Source organism: Lycorma delicatula, chromosome 1, assembly GCF_047948215.1.
Source record: "Lycorma delicatula isolate Av1 chromosome 1, ASM4794821v1, whole genome shotgun sequence".
NCBI lineage: Eukaryota > Metazoa > Arthropoda > Insecta > Hemiptera > Fulgoridae > Lycorma > Lycorma delicatula.
Window position 1 is genome coordinate 228667596 of NC_134455.1, and position 24233 is coordinate 228691828.

The following is a 24233-nucleotide window of genomic DNA, read 5'->3' on the forward strand; positions in this document are numbered from 1 at the left end:
TTTTTCAATTGAACGTTTTTATGATTTTGAAGTAAAAGTAAATATTATATCTGCGTATCATTATTATTATTATTATTATTATTATGAGACTATTATTACACATTTTCTTAGGCAGTCAGTCGATCAGAAAATATTTTTGTACTTTTTTATAGGCTTTTATTTAATAGGTTTGATTAATGTACGGACTTTTTTCACAAACTACGATGATTACCTGGTTTAAACTGTATTATTATTTTAGGGTAGAGATTGTATCATATAGTTCTTTATTTATAGAATATAACACCAGTGATATTAAAGTAGTGAGTATTAAAATATAAAGATTCACTGGAAACTGGTGTTTTATTATGTTATACTTAATGGACAAAATACTCATATTATTTTAGGGTAGAGATTGTATCATATAGTTCTTTATTTATAGAATATAACACCAGTGATATTAAAGTAGTGAGTATTAAAATATAAAGATTCACTGGAAACTGGTGTTTTATTATGTTATACTTAATGGACAAAATACTCATTAAAGCAGCCAAAATGTATTTATGCATAAGGATGATAATAATACACATAACAACATTTTTTTTTATTTTCAAATATTTCTCTCATAAATAAATTATACAAGATTTTCAGTTTTAGTAATGTATTGTTTGTAAACATTTTGTACTTTGAGAGAAAATTTATCATTATATAGGCCAATATATAAAGTATGTGTGAATAAATTATTATATGTAGGACTTACATTTCTATAAAAACTTAAAATTAATTATACATTTCTACCACTAGGCGATGTTTATGTAGTTCAAAAACTTTTTTTGAATATATTTTCCTAAATTGTTTAACCAAATTTTTTTCAGAAAATCTAACAGAAAACTTACTTATCTTTTAATAATTGAAGGTGTCGTACTGAGATTTTTTTTTGTTGGTTCTTGACCCATAAAATAATTTTTGTTAGAATGTAAAATTGTGAAGGTTATCACAGATTTTCTTACAATATGCCTAGAATTTCTATTAGGTGATGCTTTACTGAATTTGTTTTTAAGGTTAAATAGCCATTTGTAAATTATATGCATCTATTTCTTCCCATAATAATCAATCCCCTCCATTTTAGTCAAAGCTTACATTACAGTTAAGCCAGTAATTCACTACTTGTATAGAAATTTTACAGAATCTTTACAAAAAATATTATATGTAAGGAAATCATTCAATGCACATGTATATAACTGATCTGTAAAGAAGTTTGCAACATAAAATGGTGCATGCTATGAAGCAGTTAAGAAAAACTTTAAAACCCATAAAAAACCTAAAAGCTATATAAAAAAAAAAAAAAAAACTATAAAAGAATAGAGATTTAAAAACAAACAAAAAGTGAGTCAACTTCTCTTCCTGGGAGGATTATCATGCTGTAAATATTCTTGCATTTTGCAATTTAATGAAAGAAATTTCCAACAACAGATTTCAGCCCATTAGTTTTTTTTTGTGCAATGAGCTTTATTGTAATACTCTGCATAAATTTATTAAAAAAAAGTAAAAAATAATAAAAACCCCTGGGTTAAGAGAACACTAATGTGGTAATTATAGTTTTATTGTACTGTGCATCATCCATTGGTATGGTTATGCACCACCAGGTGCACACGTGCACCTGGTGGGCATTTTTTTATCACAATATATTTTTCTAAAAAAAAAAAAAATCTGATGTGGACACCAGATGACTTCCTTGTACGCCTATTAAATTACATATACACATTTTTACTTCCTTGTATGAAGTAAAGGAAGTATTGTGGTCATGAAAAATTTCGGTTTTCAGATTTCGGTTTTCAGATTTTCAGATTTCGGTTTTCAGATGGATTTCAGATTTCAGAATGGAAATATCCATTTTGACTAGTTATATATGTAAGTATCTCGCATAACTTGAAAATGATTAGCCATAGAATATTGAAATTTTGGATTTAGGACTATTGTAACCAAGTTGTACACCTCCCATTTTGATTGCAATCAACTGGACCAAAACCCAAAAAATTTGGATTTTGGATTTTGGATTTTTTATTTTAACTGCAGTAATAAGCCCTCATTGAGAGCTTTTCAACTATATATATCATAAGTGGTACTAATTTTCACTGGTTTCAAAGTTATAGCCAAATAAAAGTTTAATTAACAAAATATCTGGATCTTACAAGGGGGAGGCTCATTAGTTGAAATCCGACTTCATCTCCTTTTTTTTAACTTTTTTTTTTAAATTTAAATATATTGATCTATTAATACCTGTGATTGTAAAAATATCTTTACAATAAATAATAATTCAATAACAATTAAAAAAAAATATGAAAAAATCAGAAGTTATTAGTGAAACAGAATTTTATATAATTTTCATTTTAAAAAAATGTGAATATATAATTTAATAGTGGTACAATGAAGTCATGTGGTGTCCATATAAAATTTTAATTAAAAAAAAAATTAAAAGTACTTCCTAAGGAAGTAAAAATAATAATAAATAAACTAGATAAATTTCAGTACAGAATTTTTTCAATCTTTTTTTTATAGCTTTTTTTATCTGTAAATAATGATAAAATTAAAACTGATCCTTTTTGTAAAAACAGATTGTTTAAAACACCGAAGAGTTAAGTGGAAAAATGTTGTAATATGTTTATTTTTCATACAAAATGAGGGGTATTCAAATACAAACCAGAATTTGTTTACATAACTTTATTGATATTAAAGTACAAATAAATTACCTTATTTTTTTATATAATTTCCTTCAACAGAAATACATTTTCTCTAACAGATAGGAAGCTTCCTCATTCCATCACAAAAAACAAGATGGCTGCCTAACAATCAATTGTGCACATAATGCTTCACTGTGTGAATCTTGGTGAAGTTTGTCAGAGATTTTCTTACAACAAGCCTAGAATTTCTAACGGGTGATACTTTACTGAATCTGTTTTAAGATTAAATAGTCATTTGTAAATTAAACGCGTCTAATTCTTCCCACATTAATCAATCCTAAACACTTTAGCCAAAGCTTACATTATAGCTAAACCAGAAATTCACTACTTGTATGGAAATTTTACAAAAAATATTATATGTAAAGCAATCATTCAATGTAGACAGTAGGTCTGAAAAGTTCCCAAACTAAATCTTTTGCCTCCTAAAGCTTCTTTCAGCAAACCAAACATTTGGAAATCACTTCTTTTTTTTCCGTCATTTGACTGGTTTGATGCAGCTCTCCAAGATTCCCTATCTAGTGCTAGTCGTTTCATTTCAGTATACCCTCTACATCCTACATCCCTAACAATTTGTTTTAGATATTCCAAACGTGGCCTGCCTACACAATTTTTTTGGAAATCACATGATAACAAATCTGGACTGTACTGTGGTAAACTCTGGTTTATATTTGAATGACCCTTATACCCTTATAGATTAAAAACTATATTCCATCAATGAATACATAATTTTTTTAGTACAAAGGCAGGTTGAAAAGTAGCCTACATTTGGCAGTAAATAAAAACCCTGCATAGATAAAAATATTTTATTACATACAACTGAAAACTACAACTTTACCGCTACTAAATTTTATTAAAAAAGTATTTGTAAATTAGTGAAATTCTATGAAATTCTTATTATTACTATTATTATAATTTGAGATATTAAACATTTAAATAATACGCTATGTAACTCAATTTTTGTATGTTGCAACATTTACCCATAACTAGCAGTCTGTAAACTTCTATAATTATGAATGAATATTTATTCTTTTACACAATAAAATGTACCATAATTTAAAAATCTTAAATTTAACTTACTTTTTAATGATAGAGCTAGCAGAATAATATTAAAATTTTAAAACTACTAAGTTTGATAACAAGTTTTTTAGCATCTAGTATTTAAAACTATCTTTTTAAGAATTTATTTATTATTTTTATACTACTGTGGATTTACTTACGCCTAAAATTACCCAGCTGAGCTTCTCTACTAAGTCGTGATCGCACATCAAGTGGAGATATCTCAGTGTGACTTGTATGTGATAAAGTAACATGAGTTGTAAATCCCCTTTTACTGACGGCTACATTAATACCTGATGTTCCTGGAAGTCCTATAAGTCGTCCACGACAGGGTGACAGACTGATTCCTTCAGACCAATGATATCCTAAAAAATAAACAGATGTTTTTAAAAACATAATTCAGCATGCAAAAATTTAGGATTACACTTTCATGAGATAAAAAAAAAAAAAGACTTATTTTACACTTTTACTTATGATTCTAGAAGATGCTTAGTAAATTTACTGAAAAAAGCACTTAATTGTAGTCCTCAGAAGATACCCTAGAAGCACACATCAGGTTTTTAGAAAGTGAGTCAATATTTAGTGAAGTGAATAAACTATACTTTTTACTTTAAAGTAAATACTGGTCAAGTAAAGTAAACCCTTGAGACTAAGTGAATAACCTTTTACTAATACTTATAAGTAAACACTTTAACATTTGTAGTTGTCCAAGTATTTGCCAGTAGTTTTCCCATTTTGCTTTTACTTATCCAGTATTCTCTTTACTTATCAAGTAAACACTTATATGATTCATATCCTGTTCATCATCATGTTCAGACATGTTTGTCAATACATCAAACGTTTCTTTTGTTTTAATCTTTTCCCATCACAATGATCCGCGGTTGATTGGTATTCGCGAAAATATGTTGGTATCTGATTGCCTCAAAAATTACGATAATTTAATTGCAGAATTATTTTGCGCATTTCTACCGCATTTTTTATTAGCGAAATTTTTTTTTTGTTTTGCTTTATGAAACATAGTTTTGCTATGTATGAAACATAGTTTGCTGATTTTAAAAATAATACTTTCAAGCAAATCGGTTGAAAATTGGGCAAAATATGATGAAAAACCCGTATCATAAATCACAGATTAGTAACATATGTTAGTATAAGTGAACGTAGATTCAGAAAACTACGTTTTATAAAAATTCCCACCACTCAAAAGGCTATTCATATTGACAAAAAACCATTTTTACTGTAAACTCTTATTCATTACGAATCGTTATTTGTTACATGTTTACCGATATCATTTGTCAGAAAATATATTTATAGACCTCAAGTAAAGTGACGTATTTATGACCACAAATTCCTTCTTTTTTTTTTGTCTGCCGTATATCATAATTTATTATGTGTTTCAATACATCGAGATGTTGCTAGTACGGTAAGCTATACATTTCTGAGAAAAAAATGGTCATATTCTTTCTAGTCTAAATTGTCTAGAAATTATTACAATTTTAGCCACATTCAATTTTTTACGTAGCTATAATTTTAAAAAAATGCAATTTTAATAACTGACCAAAACATAAAACACTAATAATTTCATGCAATAATTTATCTGCAGAAGTACTGCCATTATAACAAATAAGTTATATTTTCATATATAAAATCTCATTTTAGAGGCATTTATAAAATTAATAATTTTGTCATTATATCTTATTCATCATGTCAAAAGTATGGCAGTAACTCCTATTATGTAAAAAATAACACAATTATCATTTTAGCTACATCCTTTTTTCAATTACATTTTTTTAAACTTAAAAATTCATAATTCTATTACTTTGCTTTAAAAAAATATACTTTGGTATTCAGTATAATACGTTTTTTATTGATTATCAATTGTTCACATTACTTCTATCTCATATTTCATATAAATTTTTGTCATGCCACATGTACTTTTCTTTTGAATGCATTCAAAGATGGGATAAAAATGGATACAGATAACAAGGATTACATAGTAGCTGTAAGAAAGTACAATGGAAGTTACTCAAAAACAAATAAAGTTTAATAAAAACAAATAAAGCTCACTTTTCACAATATTTACTTAAAAATTATAATAATATTTTGAATAGTTTTAATTTTTATTATTCAATTTATTTCAAAGTAAACATTTCAATAGTTTACTGAAATTTAAAAAAAAAAAGACGAAGAACAAAATGCGTAAGTACATTATAATTGCACTGTATTTAAAATTATAATATTAAGAATATTTTAAAAATGACAATAATAAAGAGTAACTTGTTTGTCGTACTTGTCAATAACAAAAATATTATAATGCAAAATTTACATGAAAATTTATAATAAATAAAATTATTGTTATTATTAAATTTATATTTTCAACTAAAAACCCTTTTAGAATACGTGTTTTTTAAACATACAAATATCACAAAAAGTCAACACTAACCACAGATCTGAAAGCTGAAGTGGGTAGCCCACAAATGCACTTATTTATCAGCTACCACATTACCTAATATGAAGAATATGATTATAATGTGCAAATCTTGCTTTATTTCTGTTTTTTATTTTTAATATTTACTTATTTTCCTCAGTTTATCATCTTGAATTCTCCAATAAATGACTATCAGCCAGTTGACAAATTTATCTCATCCTCAAACTGGAATGTGGCTGTAGTCATTACCAATTAGCTGAAGTACAAATACAAACAGACAAATGATATTGTACATGAAATAAAAATCTATTGGAGGTAAGATGTTTCTAATAAATATAAATAAACATGTACCTCCCAAAAAATTGCAAAATTTATTAGTAAGCCTGAAATTAAATTTATCAAAATTGTTTTAATAATTTCATAATATCTGGTTTTTGTTTTATCTCTGATTCACCATACATTTTTTTAGAAGAAACTTTTTCAAAATAGAATATATGATTTTTTTCAATAAGAATAAACTGTTTTCAATAAGCATTTTTAAATGTACTCGTATATTTAAAAAAAGCTAGAGATGAATGTTACAAAATAAAATTTTATTACTGAAATTCTGACAAAGCTTATCTTCAAATTAATTAACAACTATGTTATTTCATGCATACTATTCATTACTAGAATAAATATTAGAAAATGTGTACACAAAAAAAAAAATAAATGTACTAACCAGAAAGAGGCCTAGTAACATAGTCTGTAGCAATGACAGCAAGTGGCAACTTGGATACCATCTTATCCGGCAAGTTTTCAACCTCTCCTGGTAACTGATAATCAGCTGAACAACCTGATTCCAACCTTAATTGCCACGCCCAATCAGCAGAGTATGGAACAGCTTCTCCTCCTTCATTATTGCAAAAATAATTTATATTAAAAAACAAAAATTCAAATTAGTTGTTTTGAGATCATACACTAAGATATTAATCATTATGCTAATAAAAATCTACCTTAAATTCACAGCTGTAACATCATACATTCAGATTGTCACATATGAATTGTATTATGTGTCATATACTGTGGGTTTTTGTGTGTTTTAATGCACAATTAAATATAAATGATGTAACAACAATATTATGTAAGATGCAAACAAGTAAATAAATAAAAATTAATAAAAATACAGGTACATGTAACCTTTGCAACACTCAAAACCCAAACAATAAAAACATGGAATTATTGTTACGTCGATGCAGATGCCTCTTCTCATTCTTTCAGATTATTTTGCATCGTCAAGTAAGAAATATCTTCAAGGCTAGCATTTGTAATACTGTGAATTCTATTTTACAGATACATACTGAGAACACCTGAATCAAATTAGTAACTGGATGATCATTAAATTAAATATTAACTACTAGTATTATACTCTAAACAGTAATGTAATTATTAATTATATCAAGAATGTCATTGAGTGAATCTCATAAAAACATGTACAATTTATCTTTTTCTTTACAGCATAGCCAGTAGTTTTACTTAGAGTAATGAATCACAAATAAAATGAAAGAATAACTCTTACAGTTTTTACCTACAAGTGCTCAATGTGAACACCTTAAGAGCCTTTATAAAACCAAAGGAAAAAATCACATGGGGTCAGAAGGTGACCTTGAAGGCTGAACAAAGGAATCTCTGTCATCAGTCCATGCTGACCATTCCAGCATTTGGGAAAAAACATCATTCAAACAACCTGTTCAATTCTGCTAGTGAGAAGGCATACTATTTTTTTGCCAAATAAAAACTTCTGGTCCATCTTACAGTTGAGAAAAGAAATTTAACCAGCATATCTAAATATGAAACTCCTGTTATGTTTATTTCAGTGAAAAAGAATGGTCCCTATCTTTTGGCAAGTTTATTGCTTAGAAAAATTTAATTTTGGAGAGCTCCTTTCATATTGTAAGAATTCATGGGGATTTTCTGTCTCCCAGATAGGTATGTTAACTTATCCACTAAGATGAATAATGTTGACTCATCACTAAACACGATCAAGAAAGTTGTGTCTTAATGCTGAAACATTTTGACTGCCAAGTCAATACGTATAGTATACTTGGTAGACTTCAAAGGCTTTAGCAGCTCTAAATAGTATGGATGCATATGTGCAACACCTTAAAACATTCCTAACAGATGTTTTAGGATTATACAGGAAATATTCCCTGACATATTCAAAATTTTCTTCAGACAAAATTGTATCGCCGTACTCTTCCTTTATACAGACATCTGGTCTCTTCAAACTGATTATGCCATTGATGGATGTTATTGTCACTTGGATGATCACAATTAAATGTTCTATGGAATGCATGTTGAACTGTAACTACAAAGTTTACAATCAGGAAATTGTAAAACACAAAAGGCTTTCTGTTCGAGTTGCCATCACTGCTAGTGGTGTTGTCAAGCAGAAACATAGCGAATCAATCTATGTCAATGCACAAAACTGAAACTGCCTTTTTGCTCTTTGATTCTAATCTAAAATCAATACTGTGTACCTCATCCAATAGATATTATAATAAATTAAAACCTGCAATATTCTTTTGTATACCTTGAGGTTATATAAAATATTATATTTACAAGGCTAAATTATTGCTACTTCACATATCATTTCATAAGACATTAAATTAATCTTGTTAAGTGTTAGAAATTGATTGCCATTTTGTATAAAAATCATGGAGACTTCTTAAGGACTGGTTGAAAAATGAGGTAGAATTGTACTTGAGTACAGCTTCACCTCACTTGTTATCAGCTAGTTTTCCATAATACAAATACCAGCTCTACACTGATCTATATATACAAATAAGAAACATCATCTTACTCAAAAGACTTTGTAAATTCCATAAAAACAAGTTTCTTTCTGTTTGACAATTTACTATTTGTGCTACTTAGACTTCACTTAGACTTAATATAACAGGGACTTAACTTAGACTTAATTAACTTTATATTAATTACATTCCTCATTAATTACATTAATAGATGTTACATTCTTCAGTGACATTTATTTAAGTGTGTTGGAATTGAAGATAATAAATTCACTGATTGTAACAACTGACTGTGAAGTGTAGGAGTTGTTGCTCACAATTATCACTTATTCACAATCCTTCTACATTGCCATTCACCCCTTCATAATCATAATAATTATCATCATCATTTGCAACCCCTCTTTGCGCTCTTAAAGTTACTACAGTTTAAGTTGTCTTAAATTTGTAAAGTTTATGATAGTTTGAGAAAATGAGAGGCTCCAGATGTCTCTTAATGTTGATTATTGGCATATCAGTATTGTTAAAAAGGAGTGAGCATTGTTATATGATAGTGCTCCAACCACAATTTGACTTTATAGTCAATGTGAATCCATGCTCCCTAAAATGCTATCTTTTATGTTTCAGCAGTTCAAGAATATGAGTAGTTACGTATTCTGAAACAACTTTCACTATTTATTGATTAGCATTACTGATATCTACATTTAAATGATAATGGTGAGGTACTCATATCTTCTTGATACTGAAGCAATAAAACTTATCATACTATGCTATTTTAAAGATGCTTTTAAACTTGAGTGTATAGTCTCTGCTTGTTCCATCATTTGATAAAACATACAAGACATATCAATAATAATTATAAAATGCATTTAACTATTCAATTTAATCTAGAACAACAACAGTTTTCAATAACACCAATAGTCATCAGACTATTCCATGAAAATATATCATTCAAAGTGTGACACCTTGAAATAAAAACAAAACATTTTATTGATAACTCTTAAAAACATGTACTAAGTAATATATTCTGAAAAATGGACAATGAAAAATAAAAATGTTAAGTAGACACAAAGTAAATTCTCGTAATTATAGAATTGCATAAAAATGTAAGCATCTACATAAAAATAGAATGAATTTTCTGTTCAGTGTTTGAGAACAGATAATAATAAAAACTGAAAACCAACAAGAAGGAAATAAAAATTATCAATAGAAAACAGACAACTAATCACAATATTCAACACAGTGTTGTGAGACAAACTACTGCTTCTGAAGTATCACTGTTCTTTCCTTCCTTTTTTTTAATAAAGTGAAGCAACTTGTACTACTCATGGAATTCTTCAGGAAGAACTTTGGTACTGCACAACATAAGAAGATCTTATTTGTCTTGAGAAATAGGCTATCATACATTTTTGACAATTCTACTGGATATGATGAAGGGTGACCTAGAGCACAAGTTCAAAGAATTTTGAATTTGTCATCCTTAATACTGTATTTAAATAGAATGACATCTGGCTGTTTTTTTTCATAACATAAAACTTTGATTTTTAGCCACTCTACATCTTTACCCTTTGTTCTTCATGACAGAACTTCCTAAAGTTTTTAAATCTACAATATCTGAATAAATGAATTCTTGGACTATATGGATTGTTCTGGGATATATTCGCTGAACTTTAGATACTGATTCAAGACACCAAAATGAGCAAAATCATTCATAACAACATAAGTCCTATTTTGCTTCATTTTCCTTGTGGACACCATTTTGAGATTTCCAACAAAAAAATTATTTCCCAGGAACAGGTAAAACTAAATCTAAAAAATGAAAGATTGTAATTTTCACAGAAAAAGTATGTAGGTAATTTCCTTTACAACTGCTTCACTAATCTTGGTTTCTTTCTCTCTTTCTACATAACAGTTGATACATTTTCTTAATAGAATGTAAAGATATAAGTACTGGTTCTTTGTTGTCTTTTGACAATAGTGGGGCTCTATTGTCATGAAAGTCTCGTTGTGTGGTTTTACTCTTTGTATTATTGTTAGACTTGTTTTGTTCAAAGGTTCCTTTTTACCTCGTTTATCAAAATTAATGAATACTTCAGCTTCGTTTACATATCAGACAATGCATTTTTAGTTGGACTATGACTTATTGCTTGAGTTTTCAAAAAAAAAAATTTTCTCAAACATGAATTCTCTCTTCTGCCTTTTGAAAAAATATGACCTACTGTTGTTTTTGTTAACACCACTACCTCACCGAAATCTTCTACTTGCAGTCGGTTTGTTTAAAACATTTTTAGTGATGAGATATTTTTGCTGACAATAATTTAGTTTCCCGAAGTCAGAACACAATTGTTTCCTGAAATTTTTATCAAACTTGGAAGTAGACTGCTACCTACATGAACTTCAGTCAATAAACTTTGGCAGGCCTTTCTTTGTAATAGAATTTCTATTTCTCTTATTTGGTTCAAGTTACTAAATTTTCTTAACTTGACACTATTATCATTATTGGAAATGTCGTAGCTACTGTAGTGGGTTCATCATGACCCTGTAACCTTCCTTCACAATCTTTAGGATTACTAAACCAAAATCGGTTATATTTTTATTTTGAAAGATAAAAGACTTTATATAAAAGTTATTTATAGTTCGTTAGGACTACTTTTTATAATTCATTTATAACCTCAATCAAACTGAACCAATTGTCTACTGTTTTATTTTGATGTTTGAGCCACTGGGTTTACAAGTGAAAAAACTGGTCTCGTTGATACTGATAAATTATTTCGATTGGGTTTGGCAAATTTTCCTGTACAGATATACGCGTTAACTAAATAATGCGTCTTTGCATCACACTGACACATAACCTTTATACCGTACTTAGCTGGCTTATTCTTTAAGTACATTTTAAATGAGCATCTGCTATGGAAGCTAATGAGCATTTCATCAATTGTGAGCAGCTCAAAAGGCATGTAATTTTCCTGGCAATTTTGCATAAACATATTAAAAATTGCTGCTAATTTGTCTCCTGCAGATTTTCTAGCATTTCTTGTAGTTATCAAATCTGAATACATGAAGGAGAAATAGAAACCATTTTTTTACTCATTGTTGTCCTTAATACAAGTCATTCAGTTTTATCGGTCGCAAACATCTCATCTATATCTTCAAGATTAGATTTAAAAATACCTGTAAGGCATTATAAACCTATCAAAGCTTTTAACCCTACAATAGCAAGAGAATTAGTAAATGTAGAGGAGAGGGAATTTTTTGTCACTTCATCAATTTTTTTATTAGTATAATTCAGAATAATTTGTAAAATTTTGTTAGTAAATCATTAGAGAGTAAGCATCTATAGGAGTTGTAGGCTTGTTATTAGCTGTTGCATCCGTAAGACCAGGGCAGCATTTAATAAGGTTACTGGTGGTTCTTATGCTCATTTAAACCTATTGCGTCCATAGTAATATTTTTTTTTCTTACCTGTGCTGAATTTAAACTGGAATGTCATCATCTGTATCAATTTTCACTTCTGACTCAGTAAAATGTTCACTTATTTCTCATTATTACTAAATTCACTGTTTGCATCAATTTTTCTTTCTGATTCAATGTCACTTAGATCTGGGGTTTGCTCTAAATACTCATTAAACATTTTATAAAAATGACTGTCTATGGTAAAACCACTGTTCAACATTATAAAAAAAAGAAAACAAGCAAAAAAAATGCTTACTGAACAGCATTTCATCATAGAAGAATAAAAAACAAATTGAACAGCTAGCTAACATGCTCCTTTCTATTGGAAATCAATAAAAGTTTTCTGGTTGGGGTCACAATTTCCCCCACCACAGTAGTTACATGTTAATTTCCTCTTTTTTCCTTTTAGTTGTTCATCTTCAGAAGACAATGATTCAGTCAGAAAGTTTGTATAGATCACTACTATTATATCAGATAACAATAAACCTTGATGTAATGTTTCTAAATCATTGTTATTGTTGCTCCTACATGATACAACTAGTGTTTACGCCATTGCGTAAAGTAGTTTTATTCCAATAAATTCAAGGTTATGGTTGAGTCTTGTAGTTTACAGGCTTGGTAAATTTATTTTGCATTTTTGTAAGGCTTAACTTATGTGTACTTTAATATAGGTTGGTTTGGTCTGTTTTCGTTATCAATTTCTCTCAGGCTCCAGTTTGATTTATTGTTGCATCATCATATTGGTGTCAACGTATTTCATATCTCACATTATTTATTGCTGTTTAGTCTTAATATATATATTTGTGTTAAGTTTTTTTATTCTCACTAATTTCAATATTGTCATAGTTCCTAGAAGTCTATTTCTCTTTGTCTGCCCTGATGTCATCTCTTCAACTTGTGCGTATTCAGAATTTATTTTATCAGTCTTACGTAATTCTTTAATGGTCTGCTTGCTTGTAGATTATTTTTGTTTTGTCTTAGTCCCCGAATTCCACACGTTTTCTCTAGTCGTTCTCATACTAACACTTAAACACTACCTCTTGTTGCCAACACACACTCTCTTAGGTCTATTGCCTTAATTTGTTTCCCCCTCTTCACATCACGCCACTATTTCTTCAGTCCAGGAAAGACTCTCATGGTGTTTGAACCTGTGACTCGGTCACGTCTCTCTCTCTCTCGTATAGCTTGGCTATTCTTGTCGCCTTCGTGCACTCTTAACTGTGGCAATACTCCGTCTCCATATCGTCTTGTACTCTGTTGAAAGTGGTTCTGTTACTACAAACCAACCAAGTTTATCGATGCTGTATTCCCCACAAACTCATTACTACAAATCTGAGACGCCACGTCTTGTTCAACTTCTAAACAACGTTTTACTTTTGTTTTTCTAGATACGCCATTGTAGACTACGCCAAGGATAAACTGTACGTATTTATGTGTACTTCAATTTCACGAGATCATTTTTTACAAATATTTATGTGTGATTAAGGCAAGTTCAAATTATTCATTATTTATTATATTAAACAGTTATGTTATTAGTAAAATCAGTGAAATACTCAATTTATTTTACATTATGAATTTGAGATTCAAGATTGTCTTATACAACCATTTCTTCATTCAAGTATAGTCACGCAAGGTGGCTCAGTTAAAGGTTATGCTATCATTTTTCATGTGTAGCACATTTTATATGTTATTAATGCCAACTATCGTTATTATCAAATCTACTTGTAATTAAACACTACTTCAGAATTATAAAACATATGTGTGATATATTTCATATATTATTATTGATAACTATTATTAATAATATTCTGGTTGTTCATCAAATGTCTATGTTCAAAAGTCAGTTACTGACGATAAATTACCTTTACTTGAAATGTTTATTGTAATTACCTCTATCATTTAATCTAATGTAATTTGTTAATCGCAGAGATTAACTCTTATCTATTTATGAACTGAATTCTCATTACTCTTCTTATATTAATCTAAAAATTATAACGCCTGAAGTAAAGTCGTAATTGTGGACTTCTCTGTAATTAATATTGTAATTTGTTCTAATAATATTTATTGTTTTTGTATTCCATCCTGTAGTTTGAATAACAATGTATTTAGTTCTTTAAACTGTTTTTTAGATTCTTATTCAATACAAAAGATTTTCAAAATATTTATTTGAAATATGTATATTTATGTATTTGTCACTTATTATTATAATTGATATGTTGATTTCAACTGATATTTCTTGTATAATTTCTGTATAGAATTAAGTTATGTTTATTTCATAATTTCACTTAATTTTTTAAGGTTATGATTTTAAAAATAAGGTTAAGTTGTTTTTTCTCTAATTAAAGTCCAATTTCTTTTGGCAAATACGAGCTGTGTGTCATTTTATTTTGTTAACTTTACCCAACAACTGGTATTTCATCTTGATTATTGGGCTTGAAATCTATGACAAGCAATAAAAATAACTCTTACTACGCTTACCTGTCACAGTGCAGATGATCACAGATAATTAAATTGAATTTCAATAGGCAAACGTGCCAAGTGTAACATAATGGTTTCAGCAGTGTAATAAATGAAATTCTATATAACTAGGTCTTTTCACAATTTTTAAGGATATTTAAATTTATTCTTCTACATATTTCAGTGTCACAACAAACCTTTCTTTACTAAATAAAAGATCTGGCATACTAGGAAAAAATTCAAAATTTAAACAATAATAAGTCAAGTTGGACTCCATCAGAAACTGGAATGCAGTATATTTAAAACTGACTATCATGATTTGGTCATATTCACGCACTATTGCTTCTATTTAAAATAATGAGGTTTAGCTGACTAACCACAAATAACTCTTTTCAAACCAGTGGAAATATTCATACAACACCATCGAATTAATAAATCAATTTGACTTAATACTAGTAACAACTTGTTTATTATAAGAAAGTATAAATCAAATGTGATAATTTTGGAAAAAATTCAACAAAAATTAAAACCAATTTATTTCACAAAAAAATTAAAGGTTTTTATTTCAAAATAATTAAACTAAACTAAGTAAAAATCTAAGAAAATTGGAATATAAGACGTCTCAAAATTATGCTGATTAGTTGATTACGCAAGAAGATAAAGTTTTAACACTTGATAGGGCATTTGAAATGTCAAAAAATAATTTTAAAGCTACTGAAGCTAAAAAAAAATTAGAAATATTAAGGGAAAACTTAAAAAAAATCAAGATCAAATCAAAATCGAGTACAAGGGATAAGATTCGAAGAAGTTTTTGGAGACTGCTTACATACAATTGTAAGAAAAACAATGACTATGTATAATATTTCATCTCATGCTGTAAAACTATCTGTACTATCTTAGATGTAGTGAACCAAACTAAATAGTTTAAAGACAATAGTAACAAGGTCAATGTGCTTAAGTTTTTGCTAAGGAAAAGCTGCGTTATATTTATAATTTAAAAGGAAGTAAAACTGCTTCTATATAAAAATCAGCAGCTTTGGTAAAAATTTCATAGACTATGAATAAATTTCAGTTAACATTTTTACAAACATAATATGAAAATAAAAATGGTACAAAACCATGTTGTAAAATTGTTCTACTTATTCAGTTTCTTTTTTTGCTGAATTAGCTGTTATATAGTAATAGAAACAACTGTTACTCTTATTTGACCTTCAATGCAGCATGAACATATCCACAATTTAGACAATTAATGGCACCAAAAAGCTATATTTCTTGTTCTCTGTGCCTGCTAACCTAAACTGGTACACCTTGTCATATAAAGTTTTCTTGATACTGGGTTGTTCATATGTTGTACAAATTTGTAAGTTTATTGTGTTCGTGAATTACAACTGCTCATTTCAAAACAGAAGACAATCCTATATATATAACTTTTTCAAAGTTCTTATTTTCTTTTTCAGTATTTGTATAGTTGTGGATTTTTAATTTAATAAAGTAATTTAATTTTTAAATATGTTATATTTAATTATTTTAGTTATTATTTTAATTATTTCAGTCATTTAATTATCTTTTTTAGATTACTACTAATTGGAAGGTATTCTTATTAAGTGCCACAACTGTTACTTTACTACGCAGCATTCTCTTCAAGCATTCATATGGTTGCTTGAGATTAAAGACAAACAATGCTTGGAAGTTGCAGCAACTCCACCTCATGTGCAGGTCTTCCTAAGAAAACTAAACAATGTATTTAAAATGATTATCAATTTGAAGTATAAAACCAAACAAATAAATAAGTTTACTGTAACCATACTCTCATTTTAACTTAACCATCTACTTAACACAAGAAGAAAAATTAATAAAAGTAAAGAAATACATAAAATATATTTAATAATATAAGAATTCAATATATATATTAATTTGCAGCATCACTGAAAAATAATAATAAAATACTAACCTTTCTCAGAGACTGCCTTTGCAAAAATGATTGAAGAACGTGTAAAATTATGAATTATATAAGGAGGAAATGGTTGATCCCATAAAGTAAGAAACGTTTGTCCATCCCTTTGCTCAGAGCATAATAACAACATGGAATTTACATGCTGAATGTGCAATAAATCACGATTACAAGGAACTAGAACAGGTTCACTCTGACGTTCTGTTGACTGTGGAACAGGTACAGGACAACTGTAATCGCCTCCTTCTGATACAGCTAAGTAAGGTATCATTGATTCTTCATCTTTAGAAATAGTTAACCATTCAGTAATAGGAAATGCCTTGCTACAACAAAAACATAAAATAAAAAAAAATTGTTTCTATATTGATATTAGTTGATATTAAAAGCAAATAAGTTAATATATACTTTTAAATTCTAGTAATTTGCTTTTACATTACTAAATATAAATAAAATAAAATTTATAACAAATAAGTGAATGAAAATAATAAAGAATTATTTCTGAAAACACTAGTAATAAATAAAACAAATAAAAAATATCTATTACTGTATAAAAATGCATAAAAATTAATGATGCATTAGCTCTTAGTAGTTTCTTGTTCCAATATTTCAGAATTTTAATGGATAATTTTTACGTCTATTATTTATTGAAAAAATACATTAATTAAAATTATTGAAACTTATTCATAAAGCCCAGAGTAAAAATTAAATCACCACAATGTAAGATTAAACCATTACATTAAACTCTAAGGCAATAGCCAAAATAAAGTAGAAAATCTTCCAGTAGTTGGAATGATAGTTGTGTAAATCTATGATGGATAAATGAAATGGTTTCATATTAAAAATGTTTCAAATAAAGAACAAAAATTTATCAAAATAAATTTACTTGTAATTTGTAAAATAAAAAGAAAACCCAGAGGTCAGCAAAGGAAAGTGTGGAATGTGCATTACTGATCTGAAAAAGAGAAGAGACCTGGTAAAATCTTTAGAGAGGAATGACAAAAGGGTTAGACAAAAGTAGACATGTGTGATCTGGAGTCAAAGATGTCAATGTCATTTGTCAAATGGCATTCTCTAACAGGATAGTTGATTATAATGGTTAAAACCTAGTAAGGAACATATTTCAAGTTTGCAGTAAAACTTTAAATTCATAAAATTTCTGGAAAATTTGCAAATAATTAGAAATTAAACATGAAATTTAAAAAAAACCCTGATGTAGAGTTCAACTTTTTAAATATAATTTAAGTTATTTAATAACTTGATATCAAGGTAGTGGGACTAGTTAAAGAAATTTAGTTAAGAGTGTAGTTGTCAAATTGTAGTTTGTGCAAGAAGTACCTGTTACATTACTGTAAATGAACAAGCAATTTGCTTTGTCAATGCAAGTTTATTTTTTATGGATATTCATTCAGAGTCTTCTAATACAATGTACAGACAGAAATCAATTTACTATCACTATTACATCTTAATATTGTCTACATTCATATAAAAAAAAATTACTTATTCAAGGTTATCACCTATCATCTCTTTTAAAGTATTTTTATGTTTTAACATTAAACTAGAAAACATTCCTGATGGCTATAACAATTTTTTTTTTCAATTTATTTCTATTTTTCACATTTTAAAGGTCTTTATTCAATCTGCAATACCTGCTTTAAAAATTATTAAAAAACCTGTTTCCAGGTTGGGTGCAAACTTTTACTTTCTACCATTATTTTTAATTTTCCCTGTATGTTATGTCTTTGATATTAATATTAATTTACTAACTGAAACTTTAATCAGTCACTTCATCATAAATTCATCAGCATTTCATCACAAATTATAATCATGTTGCACATCTATATCTGGGTACATTATACTCATAATTTGTTTTCAAAATTTCTGTTCCACTATTATGTAGACTGGTACCTTCCTACTTATTCTGATCATTACCTAACTTGAATAACATATTTAGTAGAAAAATGAAATACCTACACAGAGACATCTAACCTGATTAAACATACCCATATAAAGAACTTTTTCTTAAAAAACAAAAATTCACTTAAAACAAATTGAAAATATGAAAACAAGTCATATCTTGATTGTTTACAGTTTTTTGTGCCTGAGTAACATTCATTACAATAAAGAATCAAAATTAATTAGCTAAAAATAACATTACCTAAACTAATGTATATATTTCTCAGACCTTGTAACCTTTATTTAACACAGAAATACTTATGATGCTATAATAATCAGATACTACTCTGACAATTCAGACGAAAGATACTCCATTCTAATAAGCAAATGAATCAATCTTAAAATTTATTTTCAACCAAAAGGCAGACATAGGAAAATTTTTACTAATCTTCCAGGTAAACTATTTTCTCAAAAGGCGAAACTCCTGACAATATTAAACTAGCAACTGAAATTATACAGCTAGTACACTTACTTGCTTACTCCAGTTGGTTTCTGTGGTTTGAGGGTGAATGTATGGTAATCTACATTAGGTGGAAGTCTATGTTCTTTTATTTGGTTGGATCTCCTACCCACAACAACAGCAGCTATTTTCAAAACTTTTGAACTAAAATTAGTGATAACAAAAGATGATCGAACATGGATAAGACGAACATTATTCATTTCACTAGAATGTATATTAATGAAACTGATCTGTAATAGAGTAAAAGTAAAAATAGATTATAAAGAAAATATGTAATGAGTATAACATAAAAATATGTGATAACTAGTATATATCGTTATTAAATATAACAATTTTGTGCTTAATATAAAATGGATAATCATGCATATAATATTCATAATCATGGATAATATGCATACTTATGGACTTATAGCAAATCTCCTTAAATTTTAGAAGGGACATCGTACAACTATAACGAACTGTGAATATTTAACTCGTTTTTGTTGCACATCCACCCTGACATGTTTGAAATGATATGGAGCTTTACAATAGCTAAAAATATAGCTCAAAAGTGATGTAAAAACTTCCAATGAAACTCATTATTTTTGTTTGCTTCATTCTGCAAATGTGCATGGATTTATTTCCTGTTTTAAATAAGTAATTTTCAGGGGACTGAACATCTAGTTTGAGAAATAAAAATCACCAAATGTAGGATTTTATATTGATATTTAAAATAGCACAATTCTGTGGGAACAGCTTTCTACCCAGCTGATTGAGCTAGCAGTATGAAATAGTGCTAGTTCAATGTTATTTAGTAAGCTTCAGCTAGCAGTATGAAATAGTACTAGTTCAATGTTATTTAGTAAGATCTTAATTATAACATAAATTAACATTATAATAACATAAAGGTGTAGACTGCACAATTAATGCTGATATGTAAATTTCATAAATTAATGATAGGTAGCGTAGAGTCCATGAATTTTTTAGTGCCAGTTATTTATGCAGTGTCTTGTTTTAATGGAATTTTTACTGTAATATAACTAAACATGCACTCACTACCTATCTCTTTTTTGGATGATCCATAACTCTTTTTCCATCTGCTACCAAAACCTGAATTATCTTGATGAGTCTATTCTTTTAACCTCGTCTATTCTGTTAACATGGACGTTACACTGTTCTTTTTCTGTTTCATAATCACCATTTTATTTTCTTATTTTATCATTCTGCATTCTCTTCCCAGCTGCAAATTTTAAAACTCTCATTTCAGTGATAAATTTGCCTTTTAAGTTTAGCAACTGCTAAATGTCTTTCGAATGCTTAAGTCAATACTAGTCTCACAATAATTTTATATTCTTTTATCTCTTTAACACAATGTTTGTTAGTCCATACCACATCATTCATAAATCCAACATTTCTGTAAGATTTCATAACTTGCTCTAATACCTCTCTTTCTACTTTTTAGAACTTGTGATTAAATAACACAAATAGATAACGGCGGCACTTCCTGATCAATTGCACAAACTTTTAGTATTTTACAAAGCCTTAGTTTGTTAGGAATAGTTATAACACTACTTTTGGTGAGTGAAGTCATCAAATTATTAAACTAGCATACAAAGTTGAATTAGCGATTTAGGGTTTGTAGATAATTTTCACTACCTGTAATAAAGACACAGTGTCTGCCTAACAAATTACATTCACTTTCTTTTTATTGACTTTATTATTGACAAATAATAAATTTAAATTACCAATTTAAAGAAATTGGTAGAAAGAATCATAAATATACTGCTTTGGATTATTTTAATAAACTGCCTCTTGAAATTAAAAGTCTAGTATCGTGATAGTGGGCAAACCTTTTTGAGAAGTAGCTCAAATTTTGTTCATTTTTTTTTTTAATAATAGTTGTGGGTCACTAAGTCAGTGGCGTCACTTGTTAAGGGGAAGAAGGGTGTGATAAAAAGGGTACCAATAATTTGGAAACACCAAAAATTTGTTAACAGAAAAACTTGACAGTTGACTCTTTTTTTGGTTCTCACTTTTAAAATCCTCTAAAATGGTTCACATTTTCTTTTTGATTTAAAACTTCTACTTTAGCAAGTGAAGAGAAAAAATAAAGGTCGATGTCAAAAAAATTGATATCAATGGGGTAATACCATGAATTACTGAAACATGTGACGACACCATGCCTAGTGGCGCCTTGAGTTTTTGAATGAACAAGGAATAAAGAAACACACACATATATATATATAATTAAATATTCTTTATTAATAAACATAGTTACAGATACGTGTATGTGTAATAAAGTTGATAAAAGTATATTTTATATGAAATCTGTTGATGTTTATTTTCAGATAGCTTCTTAATATTACGTTGATATTATGTATTCATTTAACACATTTCACAATCATTTCATTTCATTTTTATTTTTTGTCAGTAGATTTTACAAAATTCATCGTGGAAAATGATTTTTCACATTAATATGTAGACCCAAACATCGTTAAAAGAGCATTAGCAAGTCTCTTCATCAATATAAAATTGTTCAGAAAAGAATTCCATATGTTTAATATAATATTTTTAAATTTTAATGTGGGAATCATTATTATCCGCACTATTTTCAGAAATTTTTCCTTCTACTTCAGAAATCAAGTTTTCAAATTTAATCTAACACACTATGCTGCATTGAAATTCAGCTAATTCCATTTCTAGACCATGGATACCTAACCACATAAATTTGGTTAACTCCATCGTTTCAAATTCCATATTGTATGGATACAAAATAAAGTGAAATGTATTTTCCAAACTTTTAAACTGATTAAATCTCTCCTGAAAAGCTTGTTTTATTACCTGTAAAATGATTACATATTCTTTAATTGCATTTTCATAAATGATAAGCTTATTTTCAAAATTATTGTGGTTTGAAAATGTATTTTAATTGAGAAAAATATTTTATGATTTTCATTGTCAAATCTTTAGTGAAGATGTCAAGTTTTGTCATAAATATTTTAATATTTTCAAACATCATTAATACAATTTGTTGATTTCCCTGAAGTTTTTTATTCAGTTCATTGAGATGCTGAGTGATGTCATGTAAGAACATTATATCATTTAACCGATCTATATTAGAAAATTTGTCATAGCTGTTTCTTTTTCATTCAAAAAGAGCATTATTTCTTCTAAAAAACTGATTAAGAATTTGACTGCAAATGAGCCATCGAATGGTGTTGTATATCAAAATCCCAAAATATTGGCACTCAATTTCCTCTGATAATTGTGCAAATTCTCATTTATTAAGACTCTTTGCATTTATAAGATGACTTTTATTACAACTGACGTTATATTGGAAAATGTTTTTAAACCTTGCTTTGCACATAGAACTTGCTGGTATATTATACAAAGAAATTCAATCAGAGAAAGTTTAGAATTTTACTTAAGCTGCTGAATAAAACCAATGTTTTTTCCCACCATATTAGGTGCACTGTCTGTTGTTACAAAAACATTATTCTGTATATTAATATATATTTCTTTAAATGCACCATCAAATTCTTCAAAAAAATCAAGACTAGTACACTTCACTTACAACATTATTAGTTTCATTAGTCCTACTTTCATTACACTACCTGATTTAAATTGAGCAAAAACTGGTACAGCAGGCAGGGTACAGCTGTGCACATTGCATGCAAGATAGACAAGCTGATAGGATGGGTGGAACAGTTAGAGAGTCAATCATTTATGAAAACATCTTGTATAGCTCCACATACTTACTTAGTATGCAGTACATTGTCAGAGTTGTTACAACTTAGTTAATAGGCTGTCAGCTGGCTTACCAGCCAACAGCCTATGTGCACAGATATCCGCCGCCTGCTATAACTGTGCACAGCCATTTACATCATTACTCTCATCTAAAGCAATTGAATATATTTCTGCATATTTTAATTCATTATGTATTGGCAAAGAAATATTTCTTTCTGATTCTATTACTTTATCTTTAATTGTATTCAGACTTATTAGTAATTCATTTATACTCTTTATAATTAAGTTTTTTCTTTAAAAACTGCAAACAAAATAGCACTACATTCTAAAAATGCTTGTTTTACAAACTCTCCTTCTGAAAGAGGTTTCCCATGGCAAGCAATGCAATGGGCTACTTGAAAATTAGCAGCTGTAATGTTAATTTTTGGAATGAAAAATGTTTTTAAAACACTGATTTGTGAATGATTCTGTTTTTTCTCTTGTAAAAAAATATTCTCTCCTTTGTTCATCCGTTGAGAAGCCGAGCTTTGAATGGAACTTTTCAAAATGTCTTTTTACATTGTATGTAAGTGAAGTGAATTTTTTGTTATAAATTACACACACAGTCGTTTTATTCTTTTCAATCACTCCATAATATTTATCAAACCATTCTGTTTGGTACGGTCTGGAACTTGTATCATTTGTTTTTATTTTTTTATGTAGATGAGAAGATTTAATAATAAAAAAATAATAATAACGTTAAATTATTAAAAATTTCTAGATGCACATGCCAAGGCTGCCAATTAGTTCAACGCTGCGAGCTGGTTCATTCTGTGATGCAATGAATATGCACGCGATGTTTATGACTGACTGCCATGAGTCATACACAGGTGCAGTGATATAGAAAATCAGTTAGTCAATAAACACGGAATTTTTTTTTATAAATTCTACATTACATATTTATATTTCAATTTTTTAATACTTTTGATTGTCTGTTCTCTCTTTTATGATATAAAAAATAGGTTTGTAAAAATCAACATGTGGGTCATTTAAAAAGCATTCCTTGGTTTGTATCTGACCTGTGGATTATAGGTTCGCCACCACTGGTCTAGTATCAAGGAATTTTTTTTTTTTTTAGTATCGGAAAAGTCTATAAGATGAATGAACTTGAATTAAGGCTATTTTACATTAATTATTATTTTATTAAATTTTTTTTTAAATTTTAGTTTTAAGTTTTTGTATTTTTTATTTCTTGTTTTATTATTTGTTGTAT

The 24233-nt window shown here is 28.2% G+C and overlaps 1 protein-coding gene across 2 annotated transcripts in view; it reads right to left on the reverse strand.

The window, feature by feature from the left end:
- Vps13B (vacuolar protein sorting 13B) overlaps positions 1 to 24233 on the reverse strand; it is a 368739-nt gene that overhangs the window by 40828 nt on the left and 303678 nt on the right. For both annotated transcript variants that reach the window (XM_075373949.1, XM_075373942.1), the window contains exons 48-51: positions 19268 to 19485; positions 16843 to 17165; positions 6920 to 7090; positions 3935 to 4138 (exon numbers count right to left, since the gene is read on the reverse strand). In XM_075373949.1, coding sequence (XP_075230064.1) covers positions 3935 to 4138; positions 6920 to 7090; positions 16843 to 17165; positions 19268 to 19485 — 916 coding nt within the window. The remainder of the gene's footprint in view (positions 1 to 3934; positions 4139 to 6919; positions 7091 to 16842; positions 17166 to 19267; positions 19486 to 24233) is intronic.